At 51.5% G+C, this 15,546-nt stretch overlaps 3 protein-coding genes across 3 annotated transcripts; 1 reads left to right on the forward strand and 2 right to left on the reverse strand.

Moving 5' to 3' along the window:
* The first annotated feature begins 242 nt into the window (after positions 1 to 242).
* LOC128277561 (pro-resilin-like) lies at positions 243 to 1,106 on the forward strand. The gene is made up of 2 exons (XM_053016036.1): positions 243 to 298; positions 378 to 1,106. The coding sequence occupies exons 1-2, from the start codon at positions 290 to 292 to the stop codon at positions 1,104 to 1,106; spliced, it is 738 nt and encodes a 245-aa protein (XP_052871996.1). The 5' UTR covers positions 243 to 289.
* Positions 1,107 to 1,465: 359 nt separating this feature from the next.
* On the reverse strand, positions 1,466 to 2,005 carry LOC128279116 (uncharacterized). The gene is made up of 2 exons (XM_053017837.1): positions 2,000 to 2,005; positions 1,466 to 1,939 (listed from the first exon to the last, which is right to left on the reverse strand). Exons 1-2 carry the CDS (start codon positions 2,003 to 2,005, stop codon positions 1,466 to 1,468), a joined length of 480 nt encoding a protein of 159 aa, XP_052873797.1.
* A 1,289-nt stretch (positions 2,006 to 3,294) lies between these two features.
* On the reverse strand, positions 3,295 to 4,054 carry LOC128279117 (ensconsin-like). The gene is made up of 2 exons (XM_053017838.1): positions 4,040 to 4,054; positions 3,295 to 3,975 (listed from the first exon to the last, which is right to left on the reverse strand). The coding sequence occupies exons 1-2, from the start codon at positions 4,052 to 4,054 to the stop codon at positions 3,295 to 3,297; spliced, it is 696 nt and encodes a 231-aa protein (XP_052873798.1).
* Positions 4,055 to 15,546: the final 11,492 nt, after the last annotated feature.

The raw sequence follows: 15,546 nt of genomic DNA on the forward strand, positions 1-15,546 counted from the left end.
TTCCGATTCAGAACAATTCCGAACCGAAGAGTGGTAACGCCTATACTCAAGACCTAGACAGACCAGTACTTGTCGGTGGGTCAGGTGCGTTATTCTTGAACTGAATGTTAGGTTGCGTGCTCAACGGAGTCACCGTATTAAAGGTCGGCCGGCGTCTGGTCTAGGAAGCTACAACCAGGTCACGCTACGCGTTGCGTGGTATAAAAGACCAAGAATGCACTCCGTTCGCCATCACTCAGTCCCAGGCATCGTCGCATCCATCGCCGCAACGGCGAGCTAAAAGCAAAAGATGGCCAAAGTACTCCACTAACCTGATACCTCTTAAGCAATTTACGGACGTTAAAAAATTACGTTTCTATTCCCGAATTCCCTTTAAGGTGCTTATTGTTTTGATTGCGCTGGTGTCGATCGGGGCCGCCGCCCCGTTGCCTAAGGAGACCGCCCGAAAGCTGCAGGACAGAAAAACGGTGATGAGCTGGGAAAACGGAGCCAACATGATCGCGGAAGTGTTGAGAAAGTCCCCGGCCGCCACCACATCCGTCGCCAGTGGCCAGGAGCAGCAGCCGACCGGGGCCGAGTCTCGGTCCGAACGGATGGGCGACTATGTCGATCGTCAGGGCGATCGCTCCGGAGCCGGTTGGCTCGAGGATCGTGAGACACGAGCTCGTGAGGCGATCGGGCGAGCTGAAGGTCGCGTGCCGGAGCGTGAAGCACTTCGGCGCGGCGGAAAGATGGGCCAGGCCAGGAAGGGCAAACTGTCCCGAGGTAGCAAGAAAGCGCAGCTGGCCGATCAAATCATTGGTGAGGGCGACAACGGTTTCCCGCTGTACGACTTCGCCTACGGGGTGTACGATCCGGTGACGGGCGACAAAAAGGAACAGTGGGAGAAGCGGGTCGGGGATTACGTTAAGGGCAAGTACACGCTGGATCAGCCGGACGGTACCCGGCGCATCGTGGAGTACGAGGCGGACGATAAGAATGGGTTCGAGGCTATCGTGCAAGAGATCGATCGTATCGACGATCGGAACGGGGGTGGGCCGGTCAAGTGGGGCCACACGGATGCGGATGTGGCCCAAAGCTACTCCCGCCTCAACAAGTACGACTAGGAAATAAAGAAAACTGGCCCATGGTGGGTGAGAACTGAAACGGATCTAACTCTGGTTCGTCGTTGCACAATTTTTAGACCACTTCAAGGCCGATCTAAATCCAATCAAAGGTGCACTGTCATAACAACAACAAGGCCCACGCTGGACCTACTTTGATCGAGTGGAGCATCAGTTTAACAAGGCGGGTAATGATAGGCCCCAGTGGGCTGTTATTATCTCACGAACGTTAGCCGAAAACACTGAAATTAGCGATCTTTTGCATATTTTATTGGCCCGCGAGATATTTCAGCACAGAAACACCTTTCGCAATCACCGGACTCAACGTCGGCCTCTTCCTTGGGCTGACCAACTCTTCTACTTCACGGCCTAGTTCTCTTGAGATAGCTGTAGCTGTGCGCAACTTTGTCTAGCTTGAGCTCGTCCGCCTGGTCTTTACGGTCAACGTTCTTAACCGTGGCTTCGAATCCCCGCTTGCCGTCCGCCTCGTATTCCACCACGCGTTGCGTACCGTCCGGCTCGTCGAACCGATAACCACCCTTGACGTGGTCGCCGAGTCGCGTTTCCCACTGATCCTTGTAGTCCCCGCTGACGGGATCCTTCACACCGTACGCAAACTCGTAGCTCGGAAGCAGCAGATCTCCGACGGGCTGTTTGACGAGCGCCTTGTGGTCCACTTCCTTCTTCTCCTCGACAATGGTTTTCTCGGGGATTTTGTGGAGGATTTTCGTATCGTACGAAACGGTCTGCCGCAGCTCTTTCACATCGGCATCCTTCGCCGAACAGAAGCAGAGCACGGCTGAGAGGGAGATCAACGCCACCAGAAACACTTGGTCCTGCAAATTTGAGTTGTAAACTGTAAGCCTGGGTCTTACGATTCGAACGACTTGGAGTACCTTCATTTCGGGATTTCTGTGCTTGGTGTCTGCACCCTGTGATAAGAAGCTAGAGTCGGTAGATACTGATAGCATGATGTTCATTCTAGCCAACCTTTTATACTTAGAACCTGTGCCACACACACAGGAGAGGTGGATCTTCACACAGCACTCAGCATCCAACGAAAGCACACGCAACGCACACGCAGACGCCCTACTTTCTATCGCGCACGCCAAGCACCCTGGCCAAGGCTATGTACAACTTTACATTTCTTCGCCGATCGTGCGGCACCGGGGCGAGTGTAATGTTTGTTTTTTTCCCAGCCGATCACCGCTTAACCGGTCACGAGCGCCGGTCCGACTTACGCATGTCGAATAGGGCTTTTAGTGTCGATGTTTGACTACCGGCGGTGCTTCCGATGAGCCCGGCGCGTGTTCCGTCCAAAAACGCAAAACAAATGGCAACCAATCGATCGACCAGCGACTCGAAGGAAGTGCTCTGCTTTGGTCGTGCTCCGCGTAGCCTAACGTAACCGCCGCCGCCGCTTCGGACCGGAAGCGCGCAGACCAAACGGCTAACAGAAAGGGAAATTTATTCGTACACGCAGCATAATTTACATGGACGCGGAGGGCAACGTGTGAAGCATAACGACCCCATGGCGTGCCGGCATATCGGGGCGCAATACAATCATGCTAGGTGTGGCGGTTGCGGTGGCCAGTTTGTGGGTCAGTGTCGAAATTTGCACCTCAAAAGAAGCTTTCGGGTGCCACAATGCAAGGTTGGGGCCTTGCTTCATTTTCGGTTTTTTTTCGGGCGAGCTACGAATCTCGATCTCGTCGTCCAGACCTGTGGCAGCCTTGATCCGTCCCTTCGAACACGCTCTTTCAATTGACAAGAAATTATAAGGCGATCCGTCAAATGTTTGGATTGCGAAGATGGCGCACATAACATCGATTGTGGCTGTCTCCTTATGGCACGTAGCGCCGTCCGCCGTTGAAACCAAATGTCGTCAATGTTTTTACTGAATGTTTACAATTTCCAGAATAAAGCCTGACGTTGTAAAGCCAAGTAATCGATAGTTGAAAACTTGATGGATCACCCTGTAAAGTCAAGGTAAGACCAAGAGCCATCTAGACTATAAAAAAACGCACGCAACCAAAGCAAGGCAGTTTACGTAGTTGGACTCCTCGTTGGGAGTTTACTTTTTCAATGTTTTCCGTTTTGTAAATTAAGAAATGGCAAACAACAGGATACAATAAAAAAGGTCGGAAAAATTTTGGCCCAAAAACTCTACGCTAGAAGAAATGATGGTCGCCTAGTTCTGGGCGGCTTTGCTGGCCGTGTCCGCGCTGACCTCCGCTTCGCCAGCCCGCTTCTCGGCCACCAGCTTTCGGCCTTCTTCGGTGTCCAAGTCGATTAGTCTCACGTTACCGGTCCCCTCTTCGATCAGCAGCAAGTTCCGTACACGCTGCCCACCACCGCCACCCAGTTCCTGCTGTTCGACCACCTCATCCAGCAGCGGAACTGAGTCGTCGATTTCGTTCTCCTCGACCGGTGGCGGCGCCTGCCGGCTCAGCTTCTCCAAGCGCAGCCGATTGTAGCGCTCACGTTCGCGCTGAGGTAACCGCCCGGCCCGCCGTGATAGCATCTCCTGCCGCCGGGCGTCCTGTTCGGTCTGCGCATCCCGTTGCGATTCCTGGCGGCGCAACTCAAACTCTCGCTTCCGGTCACCCAGATCGTCCAGGTCGCGCAGTATCTCCTCGCGACGTTCCTGCTGGCGCTGGGTCCGCTCGGTCCGGCGTCTCGTAATCTCGAGCCACAGAGCGCTCAGAACTCGCCGGGCCAGTGATTGCTCCGTCGAGGTGGCGACCTGGGGTGGTATCTGTGTCGTCGTCACATCGGTCACGTTCGGGGCGGCTACCCGTGTAGAGTTCACCGTCTGGGCGATCGTGCTGCGGAGGCTGACGATCATCAGCAGCCCCACAAAGAACAACGACTAGGCGACAAGGACAGATTAGTACACTAGGTAGCGCCGCTTGTAGAGCCGCGACTCTGCTCACCTTTCCACCGATCATGATGACTGTGGCTTCCTAGCGGCGACTAATGCAAGATGCTTCCGCAGCAGGGGCCCAAAGCGAACCAGGCGCACAGGTGATTCAGACAGCGCGAGCTTCCTCGAAGAACTGATGCACTGGCCGCGAATTGCGCAAACTTTTATAGAGGCTTGAATTATACGCTGAACTGGACGCTGAATCCGCGTGCACCGATGCCGGACGCGCACCGTCTGTAGCGCGCCACTCCGTGCACCTTTTCGGCCTAGATCCACTTCCGGCGCAGTGTCTCAGCGCCGAGGTGCGCTTTGTTGGGCGCTTTTTAATAAACAAATTTCTTGCTCACTACGTGGAGATTCTATCCACTGGCCGGCGGCCGGAAAGGATTGGCTTGTTCGCTCGCCGACACGGCTGATCGACCGGCCGGTCGGTTATGTTCGCATCGGTTCGCACCGCTTCGGTGGGTTCAGAAGTTTTCTAATTTTTACGGGCCCGACGATAGCCCGAATCCGGGTCAATCAATTTGCCCCCGCCGGTGAACGGACTCGTGGTAAATCGAGCCGAACGTGGCGCCGGTGGTTTACGCTCTTCCATTCCGAGTGCTGTCGGAAGGGAATTTCTTACGTTTCATACTTTGACACTGGCAGACTGAGTTGAACGATCGCTAGAGGTTGCGGCGGTCAAGGTCTTCGAAGGTGCCAAAACACCCGAATGGGGACAGGTCATGAGTTGATCTAGAGCCAGGGCTTTTCGGTGCCACGGTAAAACCCAACCAACCCGGCTATCCCAACATTGTAAAGCACCGCCATCCGATGCACTCATTACGCCTCAATCAGCAGTTCTAAATGTTTCACATTTTATTTAGTCATCATCATCAATACCCGTTCCAACCGGGACGCTGTGCAATTTATCGCGTCACTTGCGTTGTCGTAGGGCAAACAGCATCTAAAAAAAGCACCACCCGGTGCGACCGACCGCGTAGGCTGTAATGTGGCCCCTTGCCATCTATAGGGAGTCCCTCTTTCGAACCCCGAGCGCTCGATCGATTGAAGCGGACCACTTTCTTGCCCGTAGTAGCAGCAATCCAGAAGGCAATTAACCGAACGCCACAGACTCCGCCGACCGTTTCCAAAACAGACTTCGGACCGACCGGGTGCGAGTTCGAACCTTTGCCATTTGCGGGTTCGACGGTGTGAGAGGCATCTCTGCCTGGCACCCTAATGAGGTCTGACCGATTGCGACAACGCGCCCAGAATTGAAATTGAACACTTTGATATTAAAGAGGAGACAACCGCACGGATTCGCCTTTCCACTAATGACCACCCAGCCACACTCGAATGCTGGTGCTCGTCATCCCCGCAACTTTATTCAAGTAACCATTTCACGTCGGTTCCCACTTCTCTAATTCACCGCTGTGAGGCGCTGTGAGCGTGTACCGCACGCACCGCGAGATTAATTGAAGTCGCTCCGAAGGCCAATCACTTCATCCCGATTCGATGCACCTGCCGGTGCCCGTGGTTGCTCCGGATGTTGGATGGCGGACTCAGGAAGATCAATCGCGGACGAAGGCTTGGACTCCCGGGGCGTTCAAGAGCGTACCGATCGGATCGTGGCGCACCGACCGTGTGATTGGGCTGTCCGTGAATCGACATTCGCATCGATCGCCCGGAAGCCTCGTTAGTCTTCGGTCGCCACCGTGACGGACGTCGGTTGCAGTCGGGTTCGTCGTAGTGCCGTATGGCTGCTGCTGCCCCGGACGCAGCCCTGTCCAGATCGTCGACGTGGACGCGACAATCGACAGAACCACCATCATCGGCACCAACCGCTGCAGGACACGGTGCTGAAAGCGGGTCAGCATGGTCGGTGCCGGATCCACAGAACCAATTGACTGACGCCGCGGGGGAAGCTCGCGTCGTTTATAGGCAACGTATCGGAGCGGTCCGCGTACCGTTCGGAGCCCGGACGCCAATAATTAAGGAAGCGGTCAGCGGTAAATCATATGTAAATGGCTCAGCTTCGCCGGCGCGCGCGCCTCGGAGGGCACTTTGCGTGCACCCTTTGCGAAGAGGTGTGTTCTAGGATTAGACTCGGTGCGGTGCATTCGTTAGTGTCAGGCGCTTAATCAAACCGGCCGCTGACTAGACCTGCGGTACGAGCGGTTCCGTTACATTATTTGATCGGTCGGTCGGTCGTGTCCTTCGGCGCCCTGATTGGGTGCTAGAATTCTCCCGAAAGCCATCTCGGCAACGAGGAATGAGGTGCCACTGGGACATTCATCGGTGGAATTTCATTTAGTTGAAGACATTACCATCACTCGAGTCAGCACGACAGCATCAGTTTCATACTTTACGAGCCCCCGGTGGAAGCAACGATTGTTGTAATTCAAATTCGGCAGGTCCCATTGTTTCCATGGCGTGGCCAGTGTGCTTTGGGCCCCTTTTTGGGAGTTGTCCATCGGCTCAAAAATCCGGCACGAAGTGACCGCTATGAAATTAGGCGATCCATTTTTCGCACATAATTTCCGATTGTAATGCCGTGTGTTGTAATGGCCCCTGTTGACCTCAGACCACCTCAGCTGATGGCCAAAAAGTGCACCGACCGCCACCAACACGGCGAACGTCATGGGAACGGGCTCGCCACGTCACACCACACCAGCTGACAAATGTCCACCCAATGTGTGGCCCACGCGTTGAGGGAACAATTAGTTTCAAATAAACATTTCAACACGTCACAAGTCGAGCGGAGCGGGTGTCCCCCGGTGCGACACGCATTCCCCAAACCGCCGTTGCCCCTGTGAGAATATCTTCGCGGCGATGCTGCCCACCACGCACACTCCTTAACTGCTGCTGGACTTGGCGGACCGATCGCCGAGCGGGAGCCATATGGAAGGCCCTTGTGAAATGGGGCCCCCCATTGCACAAAACCGCTGCCGCTGGGCCGATGCTGGGAACTAGCTCCAACTCCGAGTCCGGCACCGATCGATCGCTCGTCAATCAATCGGTTTTTGCGGAGATTCGAAGACCTATCGAAACCCCTAACCTCCGGCTAACGAAGCAGTTGTTGTTGGTTTCGGTAGCTGGGCGTAGACCCCTTTTTTCCCACCGGCAACCTTTCTTGCAACTCCTCCGGATGCGGCCAGCTCCAGCGCTATGGGGCGGCGGTGCCGTCGCCGTGTCCTGCGGCCGACCACGGTGACATACCGCCGCGGATCGCTAGCCGTCGCGTGGCTCGTGCGTGCGTTCTTTATGAGAGAGTACCGTATTTTTCAATGTATAACGCGCACCATTTTCCCAATTTTTTTAGCTCTAAAATCTGGGTGCGCGTTATACAAGCGGAGTAAGAATTTTGTCTCCTCTAAACTTACAAATGTGCCCTTCTAGGTACATATTTTATGGTATTATTGAAAAAATTAGTAAATGAAACATTTGTTAGAAGTATAATTATCCAAACAATATCGTTACATATAATATCTACCTAAATTTGGGGTAGTACCATTCGGTTACTACCATTTCATTAAATAAATGTGGCATCAGCAACGCTATAGATGGATCTGAAGATGTCGCAATTTATGAGGACTCTTCAGAGAGTGACAATGAGGAGTACATTGAAGAGCAATTAGAGAATATCAATTTGTCAGACAGCAGTGAATCTGAGTTTGAAGATTATTACTAAATATAAAATACTAGTATGTCTTTTGCAATGTATACGCATTTTATCTTTAGTCTACTTTAGAATATTTATAGAATAATATAGAATAATATACATGTAGAATAATATAGAATATTATTAGAATATTTAGAATAATACATTATTATCATTGAGTAATTGTTGGGTATCACATATTTGAAAAATGTATAATAAAAAACTTTTTTTCCACTTTTTTTCTCTTAAAATATGGGTGCGCGTTATACACGGGTGCGCGTTATACATTGAAAAATACGGTAATAACAGTAATGATCGTCGGCGCGGACCATGAATCATGTCCAATCACAACTGGCCGGCGGGCGGCCAGCCAACCAGCCAGCAAGCCCGGTGCCCTGCGGTCCCGATTGTGAGAGGTCATTCCGGTGTTGATAGTTTCTAAATCACCCAGCCCGAGCCCACGACGTGCCACCCGAACGTCGCAGTCGAACGGAACTGCCGGAAGGGAGAGCGGGGCCGTTTGTCCTTTAAACCCCCTGGCCCTAGGGCCAGGGGGCCTCAGAACGTCAGCGTTTAGTTGAAATAAAACGGTATTTAACTCCGAGCGTTGCAAGCGGCGGTATTTGTAGGTTTTTTCTGTCCACCGTTTTTTTTCCTGCCGTCTTCAACCATGTTGTCGAACGCACGTCCGATCGCTCAATCTTGGCTCAATCCACCAATTGGACATGCCGGTGCGGTGCCCAGCAAATTGGTTAGGGCCTTTTTAAGTCAAACGCTCCACAAGAACGGTGAAAGAAATGTACACTCCGCTGGGCGTGCGGGGAGACCAGCCCTGCTTGGTCAACATTATCGATGAACTTCACGTGAATCCATCCCACGACTCGGTATGGCTCGGTCGAATCGGAATCGATGCCGAAATCACCGTTAACACGGCGACACGGCGATTACTCACCGCGGCCACGCTGTGAGGCTGTGAGATCCGGCGGGTCGATCCGACGCCGCAAACTTTCGCACAGTCAGCTGCCGTGCGCTCTTATGGAAGTGCTGACCCCGAGAGAGGGAGACAGAGAGCGGGCTGCCACTTTCGGCAACATCGATTGGTGTCACTTATGGTCGCCCCGTACGTGCAACCTGCCACCGGGCGAGGATGGTCTCGTGGGTACGCGGCCACCGATGGCGCAATGTCAACTTGCCACTTGCCGAATGAAGAACTCCGCACCCCGTAGTGCTGCAGCTGGTAAGCTCAATTAAAATGCATCACATTCGTAACTTTATAGAGACACGGGATCGTAAGTTTATAGAAAAGGAGTTTGAAGCGATAAACTGCCCTCGGGCAAGCGTTGATATTAACCATAATGCAACGGATAAAGTTTTGGCCGGTGGTTGGGCAACATCAGTTTATTGATTATCAAAACGCCATTTTGATCTAATAAATGGACAAGTCCTCTAGTCTCTTGCCAAGATTGTGTACTTTATTCACCTGGTTTACCACCGGATGTCTTGATTACAAGTCTGGTCAAATTAGCTACCATGCTGCTGCTGACCCAAAAACGGCCAGGCTTCAGACTTCATTTTTTACAAATAAATTCTTCAATTCAAGACGCGTTTCAAAAGAACGTGACTGGTTTAAAAAATTTCAAATGAAAACCAAAACGAGAAGAAATGAATTAGCTGAAGCGCAACGCTTTTCGAGGCGGCAGTTAAACGCCCGAAGGTATGCAATTTGAGGCACACCAAAGCTCCCAACGAAACTGAGCAAAAGCTCGCGTGGCGCACTTTTCACTTTGTGCTCATTTTATTCTGATTGTTTTGTTTTGTTTTCTAAATGCATTCCATATCATCGTTTTGTTTTCTTTTACTCATCTTCAGGCCCCAACCTCCGATCGTCGGGCAGGAAGGAACGTGACCGAAAATAGTCAAACAAGCCAAACCCATCCGCGACACGGTCAAGAGTTTCCGCCAACAATCCCAAACCCAATCACGAAAACACCGCTAATGGCACCCACAAACTCTAGCGCATCACTTCCGGGAGCGAGAGTTGATTCGTACAAATCTATGGACAACCCGGTTCCGTGTGCGTTTTGTGTTCGAGTGCAACGTTCAAAGACGCTTCGCTAACCTTCGACCTCCGTACTCCAAGGCGCTCGCCTTGGCCACGGCTGGCTGGCTGTTGATTGTTTTAGACGTGTTATTTTGAGAGACTCGCATTTATTTTTACGTCGAGAATGTCGGATGTCGAGGATCGCGTTTATTTTTACTAACCTATTACCGTTTTTTGTGTGAGGTGTTCGCATGTTTTTGGATGAGCCGTCATTCAGTAGAGCATTATTCATTGTTAACCCTCACTTGTGTAGCCGTCCAGCCAGAATGGGTGCTGAACAGCTTTGACTCGAAGCATCCTTATCCCGGGTCACGATCGTTTCACAGAAGGCTATACCCGATCCGCTCAGCTGATTGATTCTCGCGGACCTTCAGCCTCGAGTGTGCGCTTGAACATCCATTTGTGAAATATTCTATGAATTCTATTCTCGTCCGCAGCCTTTTTGGGGATTTCCCCGACCGACCCGGGCCGGATGTCGTGAACGCTTCTGAACGGTCACGGCAAACAATGTAATTTGATTCCGGACCAATGTTTGCGTGCCTCGTTATCCTCCAATGGGCGGCACTCCAATACGACCGGCAACGGTAAGTTCCGCGAAAGATCACCAGTGGCTCACGCCAGCCGCGTCCTCTCGTGTCGCGTACGACGCGACGGCGGCTGCTGATGCTGGACAAACATTACCACCTTCTCGCGTGGTGGGCCATACCGCGAGACGTATGATGTAATTTGTTTAATTAATCAACCTAACCCCACGACGACGACGACGATCATGCTGATGATGCTGGGCCCGATCAATTCTTGCCAGCACGCAGGCACGTACGATCGAGAACTGCTCAGGTTCCTGCAACGGCACGGTGTGATCATCTCCACGGGTGTTCCTAGCCCGTTGTGTAGCTTCAACCAACGGGCCTGATTGATCGACCGACTGATCTTTGACGTGCGGAGTGGCGTGTTGCGGATGTGATGCGGACACGGCGCACGCGGCAAGGATCCGATCCGTAGTCCTAATGGACAATGAATGAGGCCAAGTTCAAGAGGGTCAGCTGGCTTGACGGGCTTGACCTCCCCGTGCCGGTAGGTCGCTTTTGTCAAACGGCAGGAGATGGGTATTTTCGGATGGCTAGAAACGTCCCCATGCCAGCTCACCTTGCTTAAACCCAGCCCGTCTATTCCGGGCTTTTGATCAGCGTTCTGAGCCTCTAGTTGCTATTTTTGAACGTTTTTTTTGCTGAGAAACATAAGTCACATGAGAAGAACTTGCCGAACTTCTTGGAAAAAACAGAAAAAACATATTTCAAGAATGATCACTACATCCGCAATAGAGGAGACTTCTTGGTGGGAATGATCGAATCACTCATACTAATTGGTGAGAATACGTTACGCCTGATTTAATGAAACTGCGAACAATCACCACACTTTGTTGCATCGGATTGGACTCGTCGATTGCCACTAATTCTGATGACCGTAGTCCTACACGTAGCCTAGGGGGATTGCGTATTAATTAACTTCCCCTGGAGGCGGATAGGCGATTAGAGCTGCCTAATCCGAGTTGTGCGGATTGTTGAGGAGAAACGAACAAAGCCTGGCCGTTCTCATCCTGGTGTCTTTGGCAATTCGGTCCTACTAACACTGCATAACGTTCTAACGAAAGGTCAGTTGCAATTGACATGTCCGTGGCGACAGAAATGATGTAGCTGCAACAGCCATTGCAGCTCATCCATCAAAGATGTGGGGAAAACAACAAAAACCTATCATTGTGCCGGCATTGGCGTAGACTGCCGGGCGCCCCGAGGTGCCGGAGGACAGAAAACGAAACCCTTCCACCAAATATCGACCTACGATCCTGCGCTGGCGAAGGTGAGGCAACGTTTAATTTGATTTTGCTCGATAAACCACGTGCGCTGCGGGCCCCGAAACTCTCCCAGAAGCGACAGCGGCGATCTGGCAGCGGGTTGGTTGGCGTTGGACGAGAAGCAGTTAGTTATTAAGTGCTAGCGTCACGTCCGTAAGGTTGAACGAGTTGATGACAACAGATTCCTGGGCTTGGGTATCCCGCGCGATAGACCGGTGTCGACCGGCTGACCCGTTGGCCTTTTGGCCACTAGGCCACCTTGCCACGATGGCGGTTTTCATGGAGGCTCGAAATTTGGTTTTGTCCACTTTTTTTCGTCTTCTCCGTTGGCTCCCTTGGCGTTGATCGATGTCTACATCTGTTGTGTGTTTGGGCTACCAACAAAGATTTCATCAATCGAGGCGCTGCGCTGCGGCGACATCTGTCCATGGTGGAAAATTCCCTGCTGGCGACCGATGAGCCGAACTTCGAGAAAAGGACGTCCTTCGCGGCAAACTTCTCATCAAACGCTGTCTACCGTTGCTGCTACCGTTGACCCTTGGGGAGACCAAAGTCATCACAGTGGCCGAGGGAGACTCACTCTAGTCTCAAAATAAATGCAGAAAACCCAACCAGGAGTACCTATAAACGGCGAATTCAACCTACCATAACGACCGGGAGGAAGAGATAAAAAGCTTAATGACAGCTGCTGCCGATCGCCGGAAAGTCAATCATTTTCGCGGACTACAGGAGCCCCAAACGGTGATCTGACGCAGATTACAACCGTGCCTGAATCTCGAAGACAAATAGATTGTCATTATCGCAGATGAGGGAGGCGCCTAGCATTGAACACAATTAAGCTTTACGATCCTCGGCTACATTGTTTCCCATTGCAGTGATGGCTTTACACGTTTACAGACCGGCTAAGCCATTTCGTAGGCAATCTGTCGGCCATATTTCATTCGGGCACGATCGAACTAACAACCGATCGATTGATGAACGGCCAGCCGATCAAATTGGTTTGATGAACGATGGGCCGGTAATTGGACGATAGGATTAAATGCTAGGAATAGATTAGCGAGCGAGCGAGCGATGACGGTTCGTTGTACGAGGCGCTCGGCCCGTGGCGAGCAGCATTCCTGGAGGATGCCGCAACCTTGACACTGCCATTCACCGAACCAGGATTCCGTTGAACGTAAATATAGTTAAAATTCATCCAACATTTACATTGGCATGACATTTACATTAATAAAACTTTACAGTTTTACCCACAGCACGCAGACTTGAGCGCTTCGAACCAGCGACGGTCCATAATAAATATTTATTTTCTAGGGATGCGACGGGCGTCGCTTTGGTATTTCGGACATTGGATATTCGTGTTGTTTTTGGTTTGGCAGGTTTTCTAAAACCCTTCCCTTACTGCGAGGCCACCGGGTAGCGGGCAGCCAGCGGTGAGGCCAAACACCATTGACACCAATCCGACCCCCGAAGCAAGGAGAGTAAGTCCACCAACACACGAATAATTATAAATTCCCTTTCAATAGCTCAGGCGGCTCAGGACCCCGGCCACGACGGAAGAAGACCTTTGCCAGCCGGGGACCGGTTCCAGCGCCGGAGCTAGATGCCCTCGCTGTAGGTTCGCCTAGCGCCCCTATAGCCTCTTAGAAGACGGCGCTGAACTTGGTGCGATCGGTCAAACCGGGTTAGGGCTTGCTTCCAAGCCACGCGAAGCCACTCGGTGACGCCTCCTCGGTGGATTGCCAACTGAAGAAGCTGGCGACCAGAAACTAACCCACTGTTTTCAGTTGGCGCGCGCTATTGGAAAACAAATATAAATTATCTAACACAACAACGCCACGCCAGATGAAGCTATAGGGGTTATGCAAATCAAACGCGCTGATGTTTGATAACGCAGAAACGAGGTTTTTGGCGTTCCGTTCGGTGACCGTGTCATCGCAGTTCGACGACGGCAAGACAGTTTCGCAGTCAACCGTATCCTTCAGCTACCGGCGCTACAGGTTTCAGTACCATTGAACTAAATCAATCAAAAATTGCCATTTATTGATGAGGTTCTTTAGCATCTCCACCCGGTCCGTCAATATTATAAATTCAATCATGTACCACCCCAAAAAGTACACACAATTTTTAGCCCCAAGGTTACGTATTGGCGTTTGTGCAGCTGATTAGCGGGCGTACTGGAGTTTTGTTTGGCTTTTGATCACCCTCAGGTCCTATTTTCTGTACCACTACGCCCGAAGGTCACTGTCGCTCGATAGTTTGGTTTGCAAATCAGCGGTTCTGGAGATGCGCAGTAATTTTGCACGATTAATAGCCTCAGCTAAGCCCACAGCTCTTAATGTAAATGCTAAGCATCCATTCCGCGTATCCGTATCCGCGGACTACAAACCCCATTTACAGTTAATCCGTTGGTGATCTTTGCCTAAACGACTGCACTTTACATCATCCGTTCCTTGTTTGACACAAAAGGCATCAAGATTCCGCACTCATGCCTCAAGATGCCGTAAACCGCCACCCGTCCACCGAATGTGCGAATAATGGAAGATCAAGTGAAGTTTGAACAGAAAAAAAGCTGCTTCGCTAAGCTTAGCAGCCGACCCTAAGAGGAGCGTACAGCACTCGCTATCTGATCTATTCGATCGCCAAGATTAATCATGCTCCATGACATTTGGTGCGGCAATTGTGCGAATGAGTTTCGTGTGTAGTGTGCGCCGGGTGATGGGCACCAACACTCGCCAAGACGAGGGCCCGCAGTTTCGACTAATCGATTGGCATTTCCGGCCGGTGAGGGCCACGGCACCAACCTTTGGCTGCTCTGTGGCATCTTGATACCCGAACAGTGCATCGTGTTTCCGGTCCGGACCGGAACAACCGTCAAGCGGGCCCCCAAACTGCTGATCCCGCATGCAGCAGGCCGTGCCGGCTATTAAATGCAGCCTGCAGCATTAAATGATCCGCAGACTGCTAATGATTTGCGTTCGTCTGTCGCCCTTTCACCACGTCGCTGCTTCGGGAAGATTGATTAATTTTCCACCCACCTGGGCTGGCCGGGTTCCATCATCATCATTTTGGACGCGCAGCGGGGGCAGATCTGTATCGGGAGCCCCCGTAGAAGCCCGGTCACCACGCGTCGACTGCTCTTGAACTTTAGTGGTGCTGTGCAAAAAAGGCATTGGGCTCAAGAATCGACCGCCAGCTCACTGACTGTCTGAGCGGTCTGGGCTGGTAAGAAGCAGAGTGAATTCGCGTAATGTCACGAGTCACGGTGCGTGACACGCTAGCAGCATGTCGGCGGCGGCTTCGCGTTCGGCTAATCGATAGTCTGTCGCCGGAAAGTCGGTCGAATCGGGTGAGCATCCTGTCCTCCTCCACGGGCCCATTAATGGCCTGCGGTCGTTCGATGAGTTCGAACGAATGAGTTCAGAACAGCGATTTTTATTTCACGCAAATCAAAAATGAAGTTACCGCCGGCGGGTGATGGTGGCCACGTTTAATGGAAGACGATCACCTGCGAAGGACATTTGCGGTGTGGTGTGGTGTGTGGGGCTCGTTAGCCTCGGCATGGGTATGGGAAACCGTTCATTAATAGTTTTGAGCAAAAAAATTGATTCATTTAAACAGAGGAATTGCTATTCAATAGAGTATTTCCAATAGATTTTAATTAGTCCTGCATAATGAATTGGTTTATTGGATAATAATGATAATGAAATGAATTGGAATATCAGGTTTATTTATTTAATTTAGGTACCATTTCATGGACATGGTTATGGCTTTTACTAAGTTTTCTGCCTTTATTAGATTAAAAACTGGCTTTTCGGGCTTCAAACGCTCACAATTTAGAGCGAATAACGCAATAGAAACGAGCAATCCGCTGGCAAAACCTTCCAAGATCCGGTCCGGACAGATGGCACCATCATAAATATA

Source organism: Anopheles cruzii, chromosome 2 (assembly GCF_943734635.1).
Source record: "Anopheles cruzii chromosome 2, idAnoCruzAS_RS32_06, whole genome shotgun sequence".
NCBI classification, from domain to species: domain Eukaryota; kingdom Metazoa; phylum Arthropoda; class Insecta; order Diptera; family Culicidae; genus Anopheles; species Anopheles cruzii.